This window comes from Phyllobates terribilis, unplaced genomic scaffold (genome assembly GCF_046119375.1).
Source record: "Phyllobates terribilis strain yellow unplaced genomic scaffold, ASM4611937v1 Scaffold_3__8_contigs__length_932513732, whole genome shotgun sequence".
NCBI classification, from domain to species: domain Eukaryota; kingdom Metazoa; phylum Chordata; class Amphibia; order Anura; family Dendrobatidae; genus Phyllobates; species Phyllobates terribilis.
The window spans coordinates 248,246,403-248,261,792 of NW_027362763.1; the positions used below are offsets into that span (position 1 = coordinate 248,246,403).

Genomic DNA, 15,390 nt, shown 5'->3' on the forward strand with positions numbered 1-15,390 from the left:
GCCACGGGCACGAGATCCTGTTCGTGATGCCAGGGAGAGATGACGCGCCCAGGGGGGTCGGGGACGACTCGGCGCCCGGGGATGTCGCGGTGGTCAGCTCCCGGGCCCGTATCCTGGGGTCACTCTTAAAAGAAGGGGGGAAGCGATATGGGATAGGGGAATGTTCGTGACGCCACCTGCGGTGTCTGGTGAGGATCACCAGCGCTGCGACAGTCCTCTGAGGCTGGTGTTTAGGCAGCTTAGTTGGTGCGGCTCCCCACAGGTGGAGCGGGGCCTCAGGGCAGCGTAGAAAGGGTGTAGAATAGAGCATCGGCGGGTGCAGAGCCACGTCTCTGCCCCGTTCTAGGCAGAGACGCCGTCCCTCTCACCTCCCCGCTCCTGGCACGGCGTCCTCCAGCGCTTCTCTCCCCGCTGCTTCCGGCACGCGCTCCTTCCCCGGCAGTGTGCTTAGGGCGCGCGCGCGCTCCCCCTCTCTTAAAGGGACCGTGTGCGCCGTCCTAAGGAGTCCCTGGCCAATTGCCGGAGGACCTCCCATATAAAAGGCACCTCCTCCAAAATGGAGGTGCCCGAGCAATGTTGTAGCACTGTTCACTACTCTGCTTCAGCCCTCAGGTCCCGTTGCCAGTTACCTGCCAGATACCTGCCAGTCTGCTGTCTAATTCCTGCCTGATATCCTGCTACCTGCCTGCTAGCCTGAGGTCCGACGGTCTGCCCTCCAACTTCTGTCAGTCTGTCTAAGGACCAGCTTGCCCGCTCACCTGGGAGCGCACATCTTCTACCTGCCTGCTTGCCTGAGGTCCGACGGTCTGCCTTCCAACTCCTGTCAGTCTGTCTAAGGACCAGCTTGCCCGCTCACCTGTGAGCGCTCATCTGCCGCCTGTCTGCTAGCCTACCAGGAGGCTCTGCCGTCACGTGCTGTGACCACCCGCCTGTCCAGAGACTCCTGCCCGCTCACCTGGGAGCGCTCATCTGCTACCTGTCTGTTGGTCTTCCTGGAGGCTCCGCCGTCACATGCTGTGACCACCCGTTTATCCAGAGACTCTCGCCTGCTCACCTGGGAGCTCACGTCTATCATCTGCCGCCACAGGTCGTACCAATCCTTTACCCAGAGACTGCCCCGGTCACTTGCTGTGACCTCCTGCCCGTTCATCCAGAGACTGCCCCGGTCACTTGCCGTGACCTCCTGTCCGTTCATTCAGAGACTGTCCCAGTCACCTGCTGTGACTGCCTGCCTGTCTACCCTGGTCGCCACCCGCTCCCTTACAAGGACCGCCCCCTTGTATAGTAGCTCAGAGGTTCCGCCTCCCAGACCCGTTACAGTTTGCTCGGGCCATGGAACCCGGTGGCACCCAAGCTCCCTCGCTCTCGGACCTGTGTCATGAACTGTCCCGTCAGAGGTCCCAACAGGAGTCCATCCTGGGTCACCTGCGGAATGTCAATTCTCGCCTGGACACTCTGACTGCTCTGCCTGCAACCACCGCCAGTGCCATGACTCGCAATCCGGCAGCTCCACTGCCCACTAATAACATGGTATCCTACCCCGGACCCCGGCTTTCTGCACCTCCTCGTTTCGGAGGCGACTCCGCCCAGGCTCGGGGCTTCATAAATCAGTGCACCCTGCACTTTGAACTCCTGTCTCACCAGTTTAACACCGACCGGGCCAAAATTGCCTTTATCATGTCCCATCTCACCGGGGAGGCCCTGGCCTGGCTAAATCCTCTATGGGAGAGAGGAGAGCCCCTGGTGTCCGACTTGCCTGCCTTTCTCACGGCTTTCCGGAAAGTCTTCGACGAACCCGGACGGAAGACCTCATCCGCATCATCTCTGCTACGCCTCCGTCAGGGAAGTCTCACCGTGGGCCAATATGCCATACGGTTCCGTACCCTTGCCTCGGACCTGGCCTGGGATAATGACGCTCTGGTTTCCGTCTTCTGGGAGGGTCTGTCCGGCCGTATTAAAGATGAACTTGCCGGTCGGGATATTCCTACCACTCTCGATGACCTTATAACTCTTGCCACCCGGATTGACCTGCGGTTCCAGGAGCGTGCCAAAGAGGTCACCCGTGAGAGGAGGGTTCCACGTCTAGCTCCTACTTTCCAGAAACCCGTCACTCCCTCCGTCTCTCCTCAGCTACACTCTCCTGAGCCTATGCAGGTCGACCAGACCAAGATGGTCGGTTCTCGCCAAGAATCTCGCCGAGCCGAGGGAAGCTGTTTCTATTGTGGCAGTATGAAGCACTTCATCCGTTCCTGCCCGGAAAAACCGGGAAACGCCAGTGTCTAGGACCACTCGGAGAGGTCGTCTTAGACAAAAGTAAGCCCTCTCCGTCTCTGACCTTACCGGTCTCTATTGCTTGGGGAGAGAACTGTCTCTTTGAACTCGCCCATCTGGATTCTGGAGCTGCTGGAAACCTCATCTCCCAGTCTCTGGTAGAGAGATACCATATTCCCACCAAGTCCTTGGCTGAACCATTGTCAGTCGCCTCCGTGGATGGAAGACTTCTCTCGGAGACCATCCTGCTCGTCACCGAACCCATAACCCTGCAGGTGGGAATGCTGCACTCTGAGGAGATCTCATTCCATGTGCTGTCCGGACTTTCTCACTCCCTGTTGCTAGGTCTACCTTGGCTCCAGACACATGAACCCGTATTAAACTGGCGGTCCGGTGAAGTACTCCGATGGGGTCCTGACTGCCATAGGACCTGCCTGGTCCCGGTCCGTCCACTTCGCCCTCAGCCTACTCCAGCTAATTTACCTGGTCTCCCAGCTCCCTACTGGCCCTATGCGGACGTCTTCGGTAAGAAGGAAGCTGAGACGTTGCCACCCCATAGGCCATACGATTGCCCGATCGACCTGGTACCTGGCACCACTCCTCCCCGTGGGCGTATCTACCCGTTGTCTGCAGCCGAGACCCGAGCCATGTCTGAGTACATTGAAGAGAATCTGGCTAGGGGATTTATCCGAAAATCTACCTCCCCGGCTGGAGCCGGATTCTTCTTTGTCAAAAAGAAAGACGGCTCGCTACGTCCCTGTATTGACTACAGAGGACTCAATCTCATCACGGTAAAAAACAAATATCCCCTGCCACTCATCTCCGAATTGTTTGACCGTCTCAAGGGCGCCAGAATCTTCTCCAAGCTGGATCTACGAGGAGCGTATAATCTGGTCCGTATCCGTCAAGGAGACGAGTGGAAGACGGCATTCAATACCCGGGACGGTCACTACGAGTACCTTGTGATGCCCTTCGGTCTCTGTAATGCTCCCGCGGTCTTTCAGGAACTAGTCAACGACATCTTCCGTGACCTCTTGTACTCCTGCGTAGTGGTATACCTGGACGATATCTTGGTCTTCTCTCCGGATCTCCCCACACACCGGAGGGATGTTCGTCAGGTCCTGCTTAGGCTTCGGCAGAACCACCTTTACGCCAAATACGAGAAGTGCCTCTTCGATCAGACCTCCCTTCCGTTCTTGGGCTATGTCATCTCCCAAACAGGTCTGCAAATGGATCCCGAGAAGCTCTCTTCCGTTCTAAAATGGCCTCGTCCTGAAGGTTTGAAGGCGATACAGCGATTCCTGGGCTTCGCTAATTATTATCGTCTTTTCATCCCACACTTCTCGTCTCGGACTGCTCCCATATCTGCACTTACCCGTAAGGGGGCTAACCCCAGGACATGGTCGCCTGAAGCCGAGGAGGCCTTCCTTTCCCTAAAGAAAGCCTTCGCCTCTGCTCCCGTCCTGCACCGTCCAGACTGTAATAAACAATTCTACCTGGAGGTTGATGCCTCCTCCTCCGGAGCCGGAGCGGTGCTCACCCAGAAGTCTTCTACCGGGAGAATGGTAACGTGCGGCTTCTTCTCCAAAATCTTCTCCTCGTCGGAGCGCAACTACTCCATTGGAGACCGGGAATTGCTAGCCATCAAATTGGCACTGGGAGAGTGGCGCTATCTGCTTGAAGGGGCTCTCTACCCGGTAATTATCTACACGGATCACAAAAACCTGGCATATCTCCAAAATGCCCAGAGACTCAATCCTCGCCAGGTCCGGTGGTCGTTGTTTTTTGCCCGCTTCGACTTCATTCTTCATTTCCGTCCGGCGGACAAGAACGTCAAAGCTGATGCCTTGTCCCGGTCCTTCCTGTCCTCCGATCAAGAGGAGGAACCTACGCACATCATCGACTCCTCCAAGGTGATGAATGTGGCCCCCTTGGATCTGACTCGTCTTCCACCCGGTAAGACGTTCGTAGCTGTGCCAGATCGGGAGAGGGTTCTTCGCTGGGGACATTCTTCTAAACTAGCTGGCCATGCTGGCCAAAAGAAGACCTTCCAACTTATTACCCGGCATTACTGGTGGCCTACCCTGCTTAAGGACGTGGTAGACTTCGTCGCGGCCTGTTCATCCTGTGCCCGTAACAAAGTTCCCCGACATCTACCTGCCGGCCATCTCCTGCCCCTTCCCGTACCTGCTGCTCCTTGGCAACACATCGCTATGGACTTTATCACCGACCTTCCAGTTTCTGCCGGTTGTACTGTCATTTGGGTTGTCGTTGACCGTTTTTCTAAGATGGCCCACTTCATTCCCCTGCCTGGTCTTCCGTCTGCACCCGAGCTGGCTAAAGACTTTATCCGCCACATCTTCCGTCTCCATGGTCTGCCCCTCCACATCGTGTCGGATCGTGGGGTTCAGTTCACCTCTCGCTTCTGGAGAGCCACATGTAAGCTGCTGGACATTACCCTGGATTTCTCCTCCGCTTACCACCCTCAGTCCAATGGTCAAGTGGAGCGGATCAATCAGATCTTGTCCAGCTACCTCCGGCACTTCGTTGATGCTCACCACTCGGACTGGGTGGATCTCTTACCATGGGCCGAGTTCTCTTATAACAACCATGAGAGCGAGTCCTCTTCCAAATCCCCGTTCTTTATAGTCGGTGGCCAACATCCCCGGATTCCACTTCCTGTCTCCGTTTCTGTGGACAACCCTGCTGCGGAGTCTCTTGTCAGCGAATTTTCTACTATTTGGGAGAGCACCAGGTCCGCTCTTCTTCTCTCCTCTGAGCGGATGAAGAGATATGCTGATAAGAGACGTCTGGATCCGCCCCAATTCCGTCCGGGAGACAAGGTTTGGCTCTCATCCAAACATGTGCGGCTCAAAGTACCCTCCTACAAGTTGGGTCCTCGATTCATCGGCCCCTTCGAAGTCCTCAGGCAAATTAACCATGTGGCCTACAAATTAAAACTCCCGGCCACCCTACGGATCCCCAACTCCTTCCACGTATCTCTCCTCAAACCCGTTGTCTTTAACTTTTTTTCCAAAAATCCAGGTGCCCCTCCTGCTCCGGTTTCCGCTGATGACATCTTTGAGGTAGAGAGTATTCTGGCCTCCAAGAGGGTAAGAGGAAAAACCTTTTTTCTGGTAGATTGGAAGGGGTTTGGTCCTGAGGAGAGAACTTGGGAACCCAGGGAGAACATCAACGTCCCGCTTCTCCTTGAGAAATTTCTTTCTGGCCAAAAAAAGAGGGGGCCTAAAGGGAGGGGTACTGTAGCATCGGCGTCTCTGCCCCGTTCTAGGCAGAGACGCCGTCCCTCTCACCTCCCCGCTCCTGGCGCGGCGTCCTCCAGCGCTTCTCTCCCCGCTGCTTCCGGCACGCGCTCCTTCCCCGGCAGTGTGCTTAGGGCGCGCGTGCGCTCCCCCTCTCTTAAAGGGACCGTGCGCGCCGTCCTAAGGAGTCCCCGGCCAATTGCCGGAGGACCTCCCATATAAAAGGCACCTCCTCCAAAATGGAGGTGCCCGAGCAATGTTGTAGCACTGTTCACTACTCTGCTTCAGCCCTCAGGTCCCGTTGCCAGTCACCTGCCAGTCTGCTGTCTAATTCCTGCCTGATATCCTGCTACCTGCCTGCTAGCCTGAGGTCCGACGGTCTGCCCTCCAACTTCTGTCAGTCTGTCTAAGGACCAGCTTGCCCGCTCACCTGGGAGCGCACATCTTCTACCTGCCTGCTTGCCTGAGGTCCGACGGTCTGCCTTCCAACTCCTGTCAGTCTGTCTAAGGACCAGCTTGCCCGCTCACCTGGGAGCGCTCATCTGCCGCCTGTCTGCTAGCCTACCAGGAGGCTCTGCCGTCACGTGCTGTGACCACCCGCCTGTCCAGAGACTCCTGCCCGCTCACCTGGGAGCGCTCATCTGCTACCTGTCTGTTGGTCTTCCTGGAGGCTCCGCCGTCACATGCTGTGACCACCCGTTTATCCAGAGACTCTCGCCTGCTCACCTGGGAGCTCACGTCTATCATCTGCCGCCACAGGTCATACCAATCCTTTACCCAGAGACTGCCCCGGTCACTTGCCGTGACCTCCTGCCCGTTCATCCAGAGACTGCCCCGGTCACTTGCCGTGACCTCCTGCCCGTTCATCCAGAGACTGCCCCGGTCACTTGCAGTGACCTCCTGTCCGTTCATTCAGAGACTGTCCCAGTCACCTGCTGTGACTGCCTGCCCGTCTACCCTGGTCGCCACCCGCTCCCTTACAAGGAACGCCCCCTTGTATAGTAGCTCAGAGGTTCTGCCTCCCAGACCCGTTACACCTTGCTATTAAAATGGCCTCCAGTTATATAGAATTCTAGTAAAGTGCTTAGGTAAATGCTTCCTCCACCCTCACTCACTACGTGGTTCCCCCTAACTTTGGTTCCCCCCAACTCCTCCATTCAGGCCCGGGGCAGCACTATGGTGCTTTAGGCCCCCTTCAGAACTGGAGTGGTGTAGTGTTGAGTGTGTGGTTGGGGTCCTGTGTAGTACTCCATCCTTACCTGGGAGAGGAGATACCACACCTTGTTCTGAGGTGCAGTACCCCTGTGGCGACTGAACCCTCAGGGGCGCCACATCACAAATGATAAAATCCTGTATAGGGTATGTGATACCTGTACTAACAGAGGAAAAATCCTTGCATTTAATATGTTTGCAGCTGATGCATATATTTTTGCCGCAACCATAAAAACCTGTGGTTTTTAGCCAGTTCCCGTCAGTATTTGATTTATTTTCAATAAATAAGCTGGGTGACACCAAAGATCCGATTGTAGGGGCTTTTTTGGCTGAGAAACGGATTTGGTTGTTTTCTAGCACTTTTTTTACTTTCCTATCTTGGTACAGCATTCATTTTTTTATTCATTTTTTTGCATCAATGGGAACAGAAGAGTTTGGCCGGGAACTGACCGAAATAGAGAATTCTGCCATGACAAGAAGAGACCGATGGGAGCAGAAGAGTGTGGCCGGGAACAGAAGAGTCCGGTGAGAACTGACTGAAACAGAAGACAATATTGTTATTAAAGACTAAATAGTAAGTGAGGTACTAAAAATGCTGGTGAAACTCGCTGATTGGAAGGAGATCAGTGTGTAGTGGTGAGACCATTCACACTTGATGGCGGCTGTTAGGAGAATAGGGGGTCTGATATGTTGTAGATCACCAAGCTGGATTCTCACAGGAGATAAGCTGTCACCAGAAGAGTCCGGCGGGAACAGAAGAGTCCGGCGGGAACTGACTGAAATAGAGAAGTCTGGTGGGAACAAAAGAGACCAATGAGAACAGAAGAGTTTGGCCGGAACGGAAGAGTCCGGTGGGAACAGGAACTGAGCAGGGAACAGAGAAGCCTGGCGAGAACATAGAAGTCTGGCAGGAGCAGTTGCAGAGGAGTCCAGTGGGAACAGAGGCGTATAACAGAAACAGAGGAGTTGGGTGAGAACAGAGTTGGGGGGGGGGGGGGTAATTCCCTTCTGCCCCTGCCCCTCAGGGCTCTGGCGCCCCCAGCTGCAGCAATCCTGCTCCTGTCAGTCTCCATACCCGGTGGCGCTGATTACACGGTGCAGTAGTTTATAGACGGTGTTACTGCGGCTCATTAGAACACGGTATGGGACGACAGGACAGGCGCCATTCCTCCGGTCACTGTGAGCTGTGACACGAGGGAGCAGACAGCGGGTATAGGTGTCAGCACTGCTCCTTGCACCGTGTGCACCGATCATTACCAGCCTCTCGCACCTCCTGCCCGCTGCACCAGTCTGCACTACAGCTCCTGCCGTGAAAGAGTTAAGGCAATTCGCGGACTGAACGAGCCGCTCACAGACAAAGCAGCAGCAGAATGTTGGGGCGTACCAAGTGCACCGCCTCCCACAGCAATGCCCGAGGGGAATGGTTTCTCCTGCCTCTCGCCCCGCCTCCTCTTGTTTCCCGCCTCTTCTGATGACGCAGTAGGGTCCAACCAATGGAGCGGATTTATGAATGGCTGTTCGGGTGCTCTGCACAGCGCCTCTAGCGGCAGTCCTGTGTACAGTGATGACAGTGGTTTGAATTTCAGTGTGAGGCAGCAGTGAGGGGGCGGGGGCTCAGGTCACATGCGGGGGGCGGGGCCCCGGAGCCGCCGTCACTAACAGACATTTCTCCCTTGTAGTTTGCAGCCTCCTCGGCGGCTCTTACTTCCTCTCAGTGATTCGGGCACAGGACGGCGCCACATCCTAATCCTGACATGTCCGCCGCTGTGGACTGCAGGTAGGGGCGAGCGGGGAGCCGCGGCCTGTTCCCTCCTCTGGCCTCCCGCCGAGGCTGGAGCCGGAGGTCCTGCGTGTAGGAGCCAGCGGCCCGTACATCCCCGGACTGTGGTGACAGGAGGCCGGGCCTATCCGGGGCCTGCAGCACGGAGCCTTCATCCTTCCCGGCGGCCGCGGACATGAGTGCGCTGCGCTAGGCGGCCATCCCCGGGACTTGTGCCGCTTCTTCCCGGACGTGTGAGCCGCTGACCCAGCCGGAGCGCCGCTTCCTGCCTCCCGGGGGACGAGTCCCGGCTGCTCCTCACCATGTCCAAGATGCCGGCTAAGAAGAAGAGCTGCTTCCAGATCACCAGTGTGACCACGGCGCAGGCGGCCAGCAGCATCACCGAGGACACCGAGAGCCTGGACGACCCCGACGAGTCCCGCACCGAGGACGTCTCCTCCGAGATCTTCGATGTGTCCCGGGCCACGGACTACGGGCCTGAGGACGTGGTGGAGCGGAGCTCGTCCGAGGAGACTCTGAACAACGTGGGGGACGCCGAGACCCCCGGCACCACGTCCCCCAATGTGCCGCAGGAGGCCCGAGGAGGCGGCCCCCCGACCCCCGGGCCGGCCCCGCACCTCCCGGCACAGCCGGCCCCGGCCTCCCCCGCCACCAGCACGGCCGCCTGCAGCTCTCGCTTCCGAGTGATCAAACTGGACCACGGCTCCGGAGAGCCGTACCGGCGGGGCCGCTGGACGTGCACCGAGTTCTACGACCGCGACTCTGACAGCTCCGTGATCACCAGGACTGCGGACTCCATCCGCCACTACGATCACACTGCGGAGCGGGACAGCGGCCTGGGCCACACCGGGGGCTCGGTGCATGCGGGGCACGGCCCGGAGTCTGACACTTCCCTGACTGCTGTGTCACAGCTGACGAGCCAGCAGCACCCTGTGCAGCCTGCAGGGGGAGCAGTGTCCCAGGGTGGCCCTCAGGCCGCGTATCCCGGAGCGCAGCACATGATGGGGCAGCCGGGACAGTCCTACATCCATGCCCAGAGCGGGCACAACGGCAAGGGAGCAGCCCAGGCCGGCATCGCTCAGCAGCCCAGCAATGTCTCTGGAGGCCAGTTCACCTACGCCCAGGGGCACATGATGGGTACCCAGGCCTCTGGCCAGGCTGACTATGGACCACATGTATCTGCTCTACAATCACAAGGATCTGCTCAGATGGCTGCAAGTTCTGGGGCTCCATCCAGTCTTCCAGGCCAGCATGCGCAAGTTATAGGACTTCATCCGAAACCTGGCGACTCAGTGAGTCAAGGATCGGGACTTGTGCCCGGTGCACCAACTGCCCAGAGCCATCCAGTTCATATGCAACAAGCAGGAGGCGTGGCGTCTATTGGTGGCGGACCACCGAAATCTACAAGTCAGCAACAAGTGACTGGAAGTAGTCAGCTCGCAAACATTCCTGGTGGACACCATGCTGCCACCACTGGCCTGCCACACAGTGTGCCCAGTTCTGGGGTTTCTGGAATAACAAGTAGTGTGTCGGCTACCCCTGTTACTATGCCAACTGCTCCTTCGACTTTTGTACAGTCTCCATTGAGCAGCCATACTTCTGTCAGTAGGAGTAACAGCTTGATCCCGACAGTTGGGCTTCCACCTGTGCAAGGTACAAGCGCTGTACATACGAGTCTACCACAGTCCACCATTAGTCAATTTCAGAGCCCACCATCGGCTGGTCAACTCGATGACCGGAGAAAATCGGAACCCCTACCTCAGCCGCCAATCCCCCAGATTTCTGAGAAGTCTTTTGTGAAAGTTCCTATCACGGACCCGCTAACAAACCCTCTTTTACCCGTATTTGGTTTACCTATCTCTGTTGATGGTGAGGATGACAGGTATGGAGCATTTCACATTTCTTACTGCTATGCATGCCTTTCTTTCCAGGAACTCGCCTACAGTGCTTGATGACACTCCAGACCAACAGGTTTGCAACGTCATGAAAAATGGCTTTACCCTTTCAGCTCCAGCGCAAGCTTTGTAGTGAAATAACTTTTGTCCACTTGCAACTGTTCTGGTTCTAGGAGGGCACAACAATGTATGGCACAGTCTGTGGGTGGCACCTGGCACTGAGCGATACATGATATAAGCTGCTGTTTCATGGCATACAGATTAGAAGAGAATGTGCCTGTTCGTAGGTGACTTTAACTCGGCCATGTTACCACTACATCGGACTGTTAACGAATGAATATATATATAATTATTATTTTTTTTTTTTTTCTGCATGAATGAGAAGTAATGGCTGATCAGAGCATATCATCTGGTGATGGTCACCCAAGAATGGCTAAAAAAAAAAAAAAAATCCACAGCGTCCAATCCATTTTCTGTATTAGTTTCCTACCCATCTGAAATATTTCCAACAGGCTTGAGCCTATGGCCTCTTGTGTGGTCTGTAGTGTAAGGATGTGCACACATGATTGTATTACACCTCCATACACGAGTCGTATATTAGTCACAGATGTGGATGGCCACATGTACAAGGATCGCCATACACGAGGGCTGGGGTATGTCCACACTGGACTTATTCACTGCAATATGACATAACAGCAGATGTGAGTTGCTGAGCTGCAGAGCATGTATTGTCATACTAAAGTCCACGCCACGGCTCAGTGTCATGTGCAGGTTCTCTGGTGTGTGGATGAGTAAATCCTACCCATGATGGTGCTGCTGTAATACTCTTTGGTATGTGGGAGTGCCCTTAGCCCTGATTGGTGAGGTAGCAAGCACTTCCAGTGCCAGTATTGTGCCGTCCTTTAGGAGTGATCCATCCTGGTGGTGGCAGTGTGAGTACAGCTATGGCTCTAGGAGCTGATGTGTCGCTGTCATGTTCATCTTGGCTGCTCCACCTTCTGTGTTTTTATGGGTAGCCAGTAAGCTGGCAGTCTGTGGCCTCTACGTATGCTCGCCAGACTTGTATTGGCTATATAAAAGCAGTTCTGGATCTGGTGACATTTTCTGACTATCTTAATTCTGTATCATTACTTCTGGCTGCTGTTCGGCACAAGTGCTCGTTACTGTAGTTTGGCTGGGGTATGCACAGAGTATGCTCGAGTGACATGTTCGCGTCACCGCGGCTGCATGTTTCACAGCTGTTAGCCACAAAATATACAGGGATTGCCCGTGTTTGTCAGGCAATTTCCAGCATGTTTTGTGGCTAACAGCTGTGAAACATGGGGACGCGAACATGTCACTCGAGCACCCACGATACTCGGTGCATACCCCAGCACCATAGGCAAACTCCAGTAACGAGTACTTGTGCTCATCACTATTAACTTCTCTTCACTAGACAACCCTTTTATTACGTATCCCCAGGATAGCTGATAAGTTGCTGATCAGTAAGTGTCTGATTGCTGGGACCTGCACTTATTGGCATAGAGGGGCTTACTTATCCCTGCTAGGTGGCGGTCCAGCACTCATTCTCCGTTGTGTAACAGGGATGAATATTCCCCACTGTCCCGAGTTACTGGTCCCAGCAGTCGTACCCCTACTGATCAGCATGTTATCACCTTCCTGTGCACAGACCATAACTTGTCTCCGTTTGACGGGGACGCTCCACATGTGATTGTGGTCTGTGCGTTTACTAGTAATAGACCTGTCACACATCGTACATGGATGACTCTTCACTAATGGCTGACATCCACTTTGGGCCCTTTTTGGGATTAGAAGTGCAGCATCAAAGAAAAATGCAGAAACTACTGAAACCTGATATGTGGTAAGCTGTAGCCTCTTTATGCCTGGCTGCAATGACAAGTGTCTCCTCCTATGATATGTGGTGATTAGATTGTAAGCTCCTCTGGGGCAGGTTGTGACATGAATGAGTATGGTAGAGCGCTGCTTCTAGATGAATAAAGCTCTATATATTGGCTGACAGTAGTACTGCCCATGATGGCGATACTTCATGGACCTATCAGTCTGCCATCCGTCCTGATGGCCTGCTGGAAATGTCTTATTTCCTGAGGTAAAATACCGCTTCCTGCTATCAGGTTTGCTTTGCAATCTATCGCTGTACACGGGAAAGCAACAAAACCTGATTATTTGAGGTCAGGAATGTATATTGCTATACGTAGTTTCCGGTGTGAGGTAAAACTTGACTTTCTGGGCCTTGTCATTGTGGATTTACCTACTGAAAAATAAAGATGGCTATTGCCCCGTTCCATGTTACTAGTCCCCAAATATTTTCCGCTGCCAGTGTATCCATTGCTCATCTCAGGGGTCTTGCATTTTTCCTGTAGATTTTTAGTCCCTCAGCTTCCTACATGCATCTTACATTGGCAGAAGGGAAGGTTTGGTGGCTCTGGGCTCCACTACAGAGGAGACATTTTAGCATTACTTGGACTTGTACATTACTTGGTATGTTGATCTCACATGAACAATTGTAATTGCTAATCATAGCAAGCACTGCACCCTGGCACTGCTGTTACCAGCTCCCATTGGCAGCGTGGCTTCTTGTCATATATTGGGTACTTCTGTGTAGATTGCATTGCCCTACTGAAATGCGTCTATCCTGGAAGGCTCGCTACTCGGCTAGTGTCTCACCCCATATTTCAGTGATGGCAGAAGATTCCAGCACCTATAGATAGATAGATATATGAAAAATGGAGTACACTTGTGTACTCTAATCTCCAGTATATCATGTGTAACGTTTTGCTCTACTCTAGACCTTCATCTGATGTACACACAATGGCTGTGGCATTTCCTCTTGTTTCTTTTGAATAAAGGGGTTGTCCAGGACATCTATGTTGATGGGTACTGCACATCCACCCCTCCATATTCACATCAATAGGGGGCAGATGTGCAGTACTCGGCTGCGGACACTATGCAGTTGACGGAGTTGTGTAGTTCAACTGAGTACAGCTGATCGGTGGGGGGGCCCGATGTAGCACCCAATGCTGTGGAGTCGGTAACCAAACCTCCGACTCCTCAATTTCCATGACACCGACTCCCTCATACATGGCTCATGTTTAAGTGATAAATTTTCTGTCGCACAGATTCATCTCAGCTAAAAGCCTAGACCCTTAGATCAGGAATAGGACAGACATTTATAGGATATTTCATAACTTTCCCAAATTCTTATGAAAAAATATTCCCCACAAACTGCATTGAATTACTGTATCCAATTTATTATATATTTTAGGAGTCGGTCCATTTTATACCGACTCCACCAAAATCGACTCAGACTCCACAGCCCTAGTTGCACTCCCACCAATCTGATATTAATGACTCCTGAGGATACGCCATCAATGTATGGTAAGTCCCGGACAACCCCATAACTTTTACCCAGCATGTTCCATACAATGATGTGTATGTATGATGAAGCTCTAGAGTAGACCAAAATGTTACACGTGATACACTGTGGATTGAATTGCACAATTTAAAGTGTTTTTCATCTACCTATGAGTGCAGGATTCTTTTATACTATGCAAAAAAAACTAAAGTCAGGACACAAGTGTGAATGGAGCCTTATTCTGTCTTTAAAGAGTAATAGTTGTTTTAATTTTGTACTAAATCAATAATAGACATGAAAAGATATATTACAAAGTTGTTCGTAACACATGTAATGTAACACAATGATTTTCAGCAAGGTTGGCACATGTGAACGTTTGTGCCCGTCCCATCAGATAAAGTGGCTGAGAAATGACTACTCCATCTAACATCCCATGTTTCTTTCATATATGTTGCATGGCAGTGTTTTTTAGCCAAATTTAGACCAGTGACACCCTGGTTGTGAAGAGTGAGATCTTGTGGAGTTAATACATTATTTTCATTAACTCACGCTAGCATGGCTACTTTTTTTACACCTGCAGCTACAGCACTTTGTCACATCTGACATACAGATGGTGTGACCTGCAGGTCCAATTTGCCTATAATGGGTTGTAAATGTCCTGTCAATATTCGACTTGCTTGGATGGCAAGAATAGTGCTGCTTGCTCTGCTATTTTAATGAATGGAGGCTCACAACTAAAATATGAACCTTGCTAATAATGAAAGTTTGTTATGATGAAGAATACTGTTATTCTTTCCAGACCAAAGTGCTCCACCTTCTAGCTAATTAGGGCAATCCTAAATTTTGAAGCTGACAAGTGCATTCAGTAGGTTATCATGCTAGCAGTAAGGATTGGTCAAAAGTATATGTATTTCTTGCGGTCTATAATTGCAACATGTAGTTCTAGCACTAGGAGTTATTAAAGGGTAATAAAATTGCAGAGGATAGGCGGTAACTGGGAACCATTATGAGGCTGAGCATTGAAGGAGCACAATATGAAATGCACAGTTGGCTGGAAAAGTGAATATACGGTTCAGGAGAGCAGGCTGGTACAGTTGTTGGCATAGGGAGATAGTCACCTGTTATATGCCAAGCTTATAATTGCTGCAGTATTATTATTAATTAAGGGCCTTCAGCTCTCTCGTGCCATGGTGATTTGATGGATGAACGCTCTGTAGGAAGATCAATCTTGTGCAAGCCTAGATGGGTCAACCAGGGTTTTCTCCGCCGTTATCTTGAGTGTATCAAGCCACTGGGTTGCTGGTCTTCCTCTTCGCCTTTTTCCTTCTATTCTTCCAACCGTGATGTTCTTTTCCAGTGATTGCTCTCTTTTTATGATGTGTCCAAAGTAAGCTAGTCTTAGCTTTGTGATACTTGCTTCGACTGACATGTCTGGCTTGATTTGTTACAAAATTGCTTTATTTTTTCTTGCCATCCATGGTATTGATCACATCCTTCTCCATCACCACGTTTCGAAGGCATTGATACTTCTGTCTTGTTTCTTCATTGTCCTGGTTTTGCATCTGTATGTTACCACAGAAAAGACCAAACTATTTA

General features: G+C 52.5%; 1 protein-coding gene across 4 annotated transcripts in view; it reads left to right on the top strand.

The window, feature by feature from the left end:
* Nucleotides 1-8,355: 8,355 nt before the first annotated feature.
* The window catches only part of TSC22D2 (TSC22 domain family member 2), a 64,224-nt gene continuing 57,189 nt past the window's right edge, over nucleotides 8,356-15,390 (top strand). For all 4 annotated transcript variants that reach the window (XR_012318375.1, XR_012318376.1, XM_073674705.1 and 1 more), the window contains exon 1: nucleotides 8,356-10,408. Coding sequence is in view for 2 of the 4 variants with exons in the window: in XM_073674705.1 (XP_073530806.1) it covers nucleotides 8,829-10,408 (1,580 nt within the window). In the remaining 2 variants the exon portion in view is untranslated. The remainder of the gene's footprint in view (nucleotides 10,409-15,390) is intronic.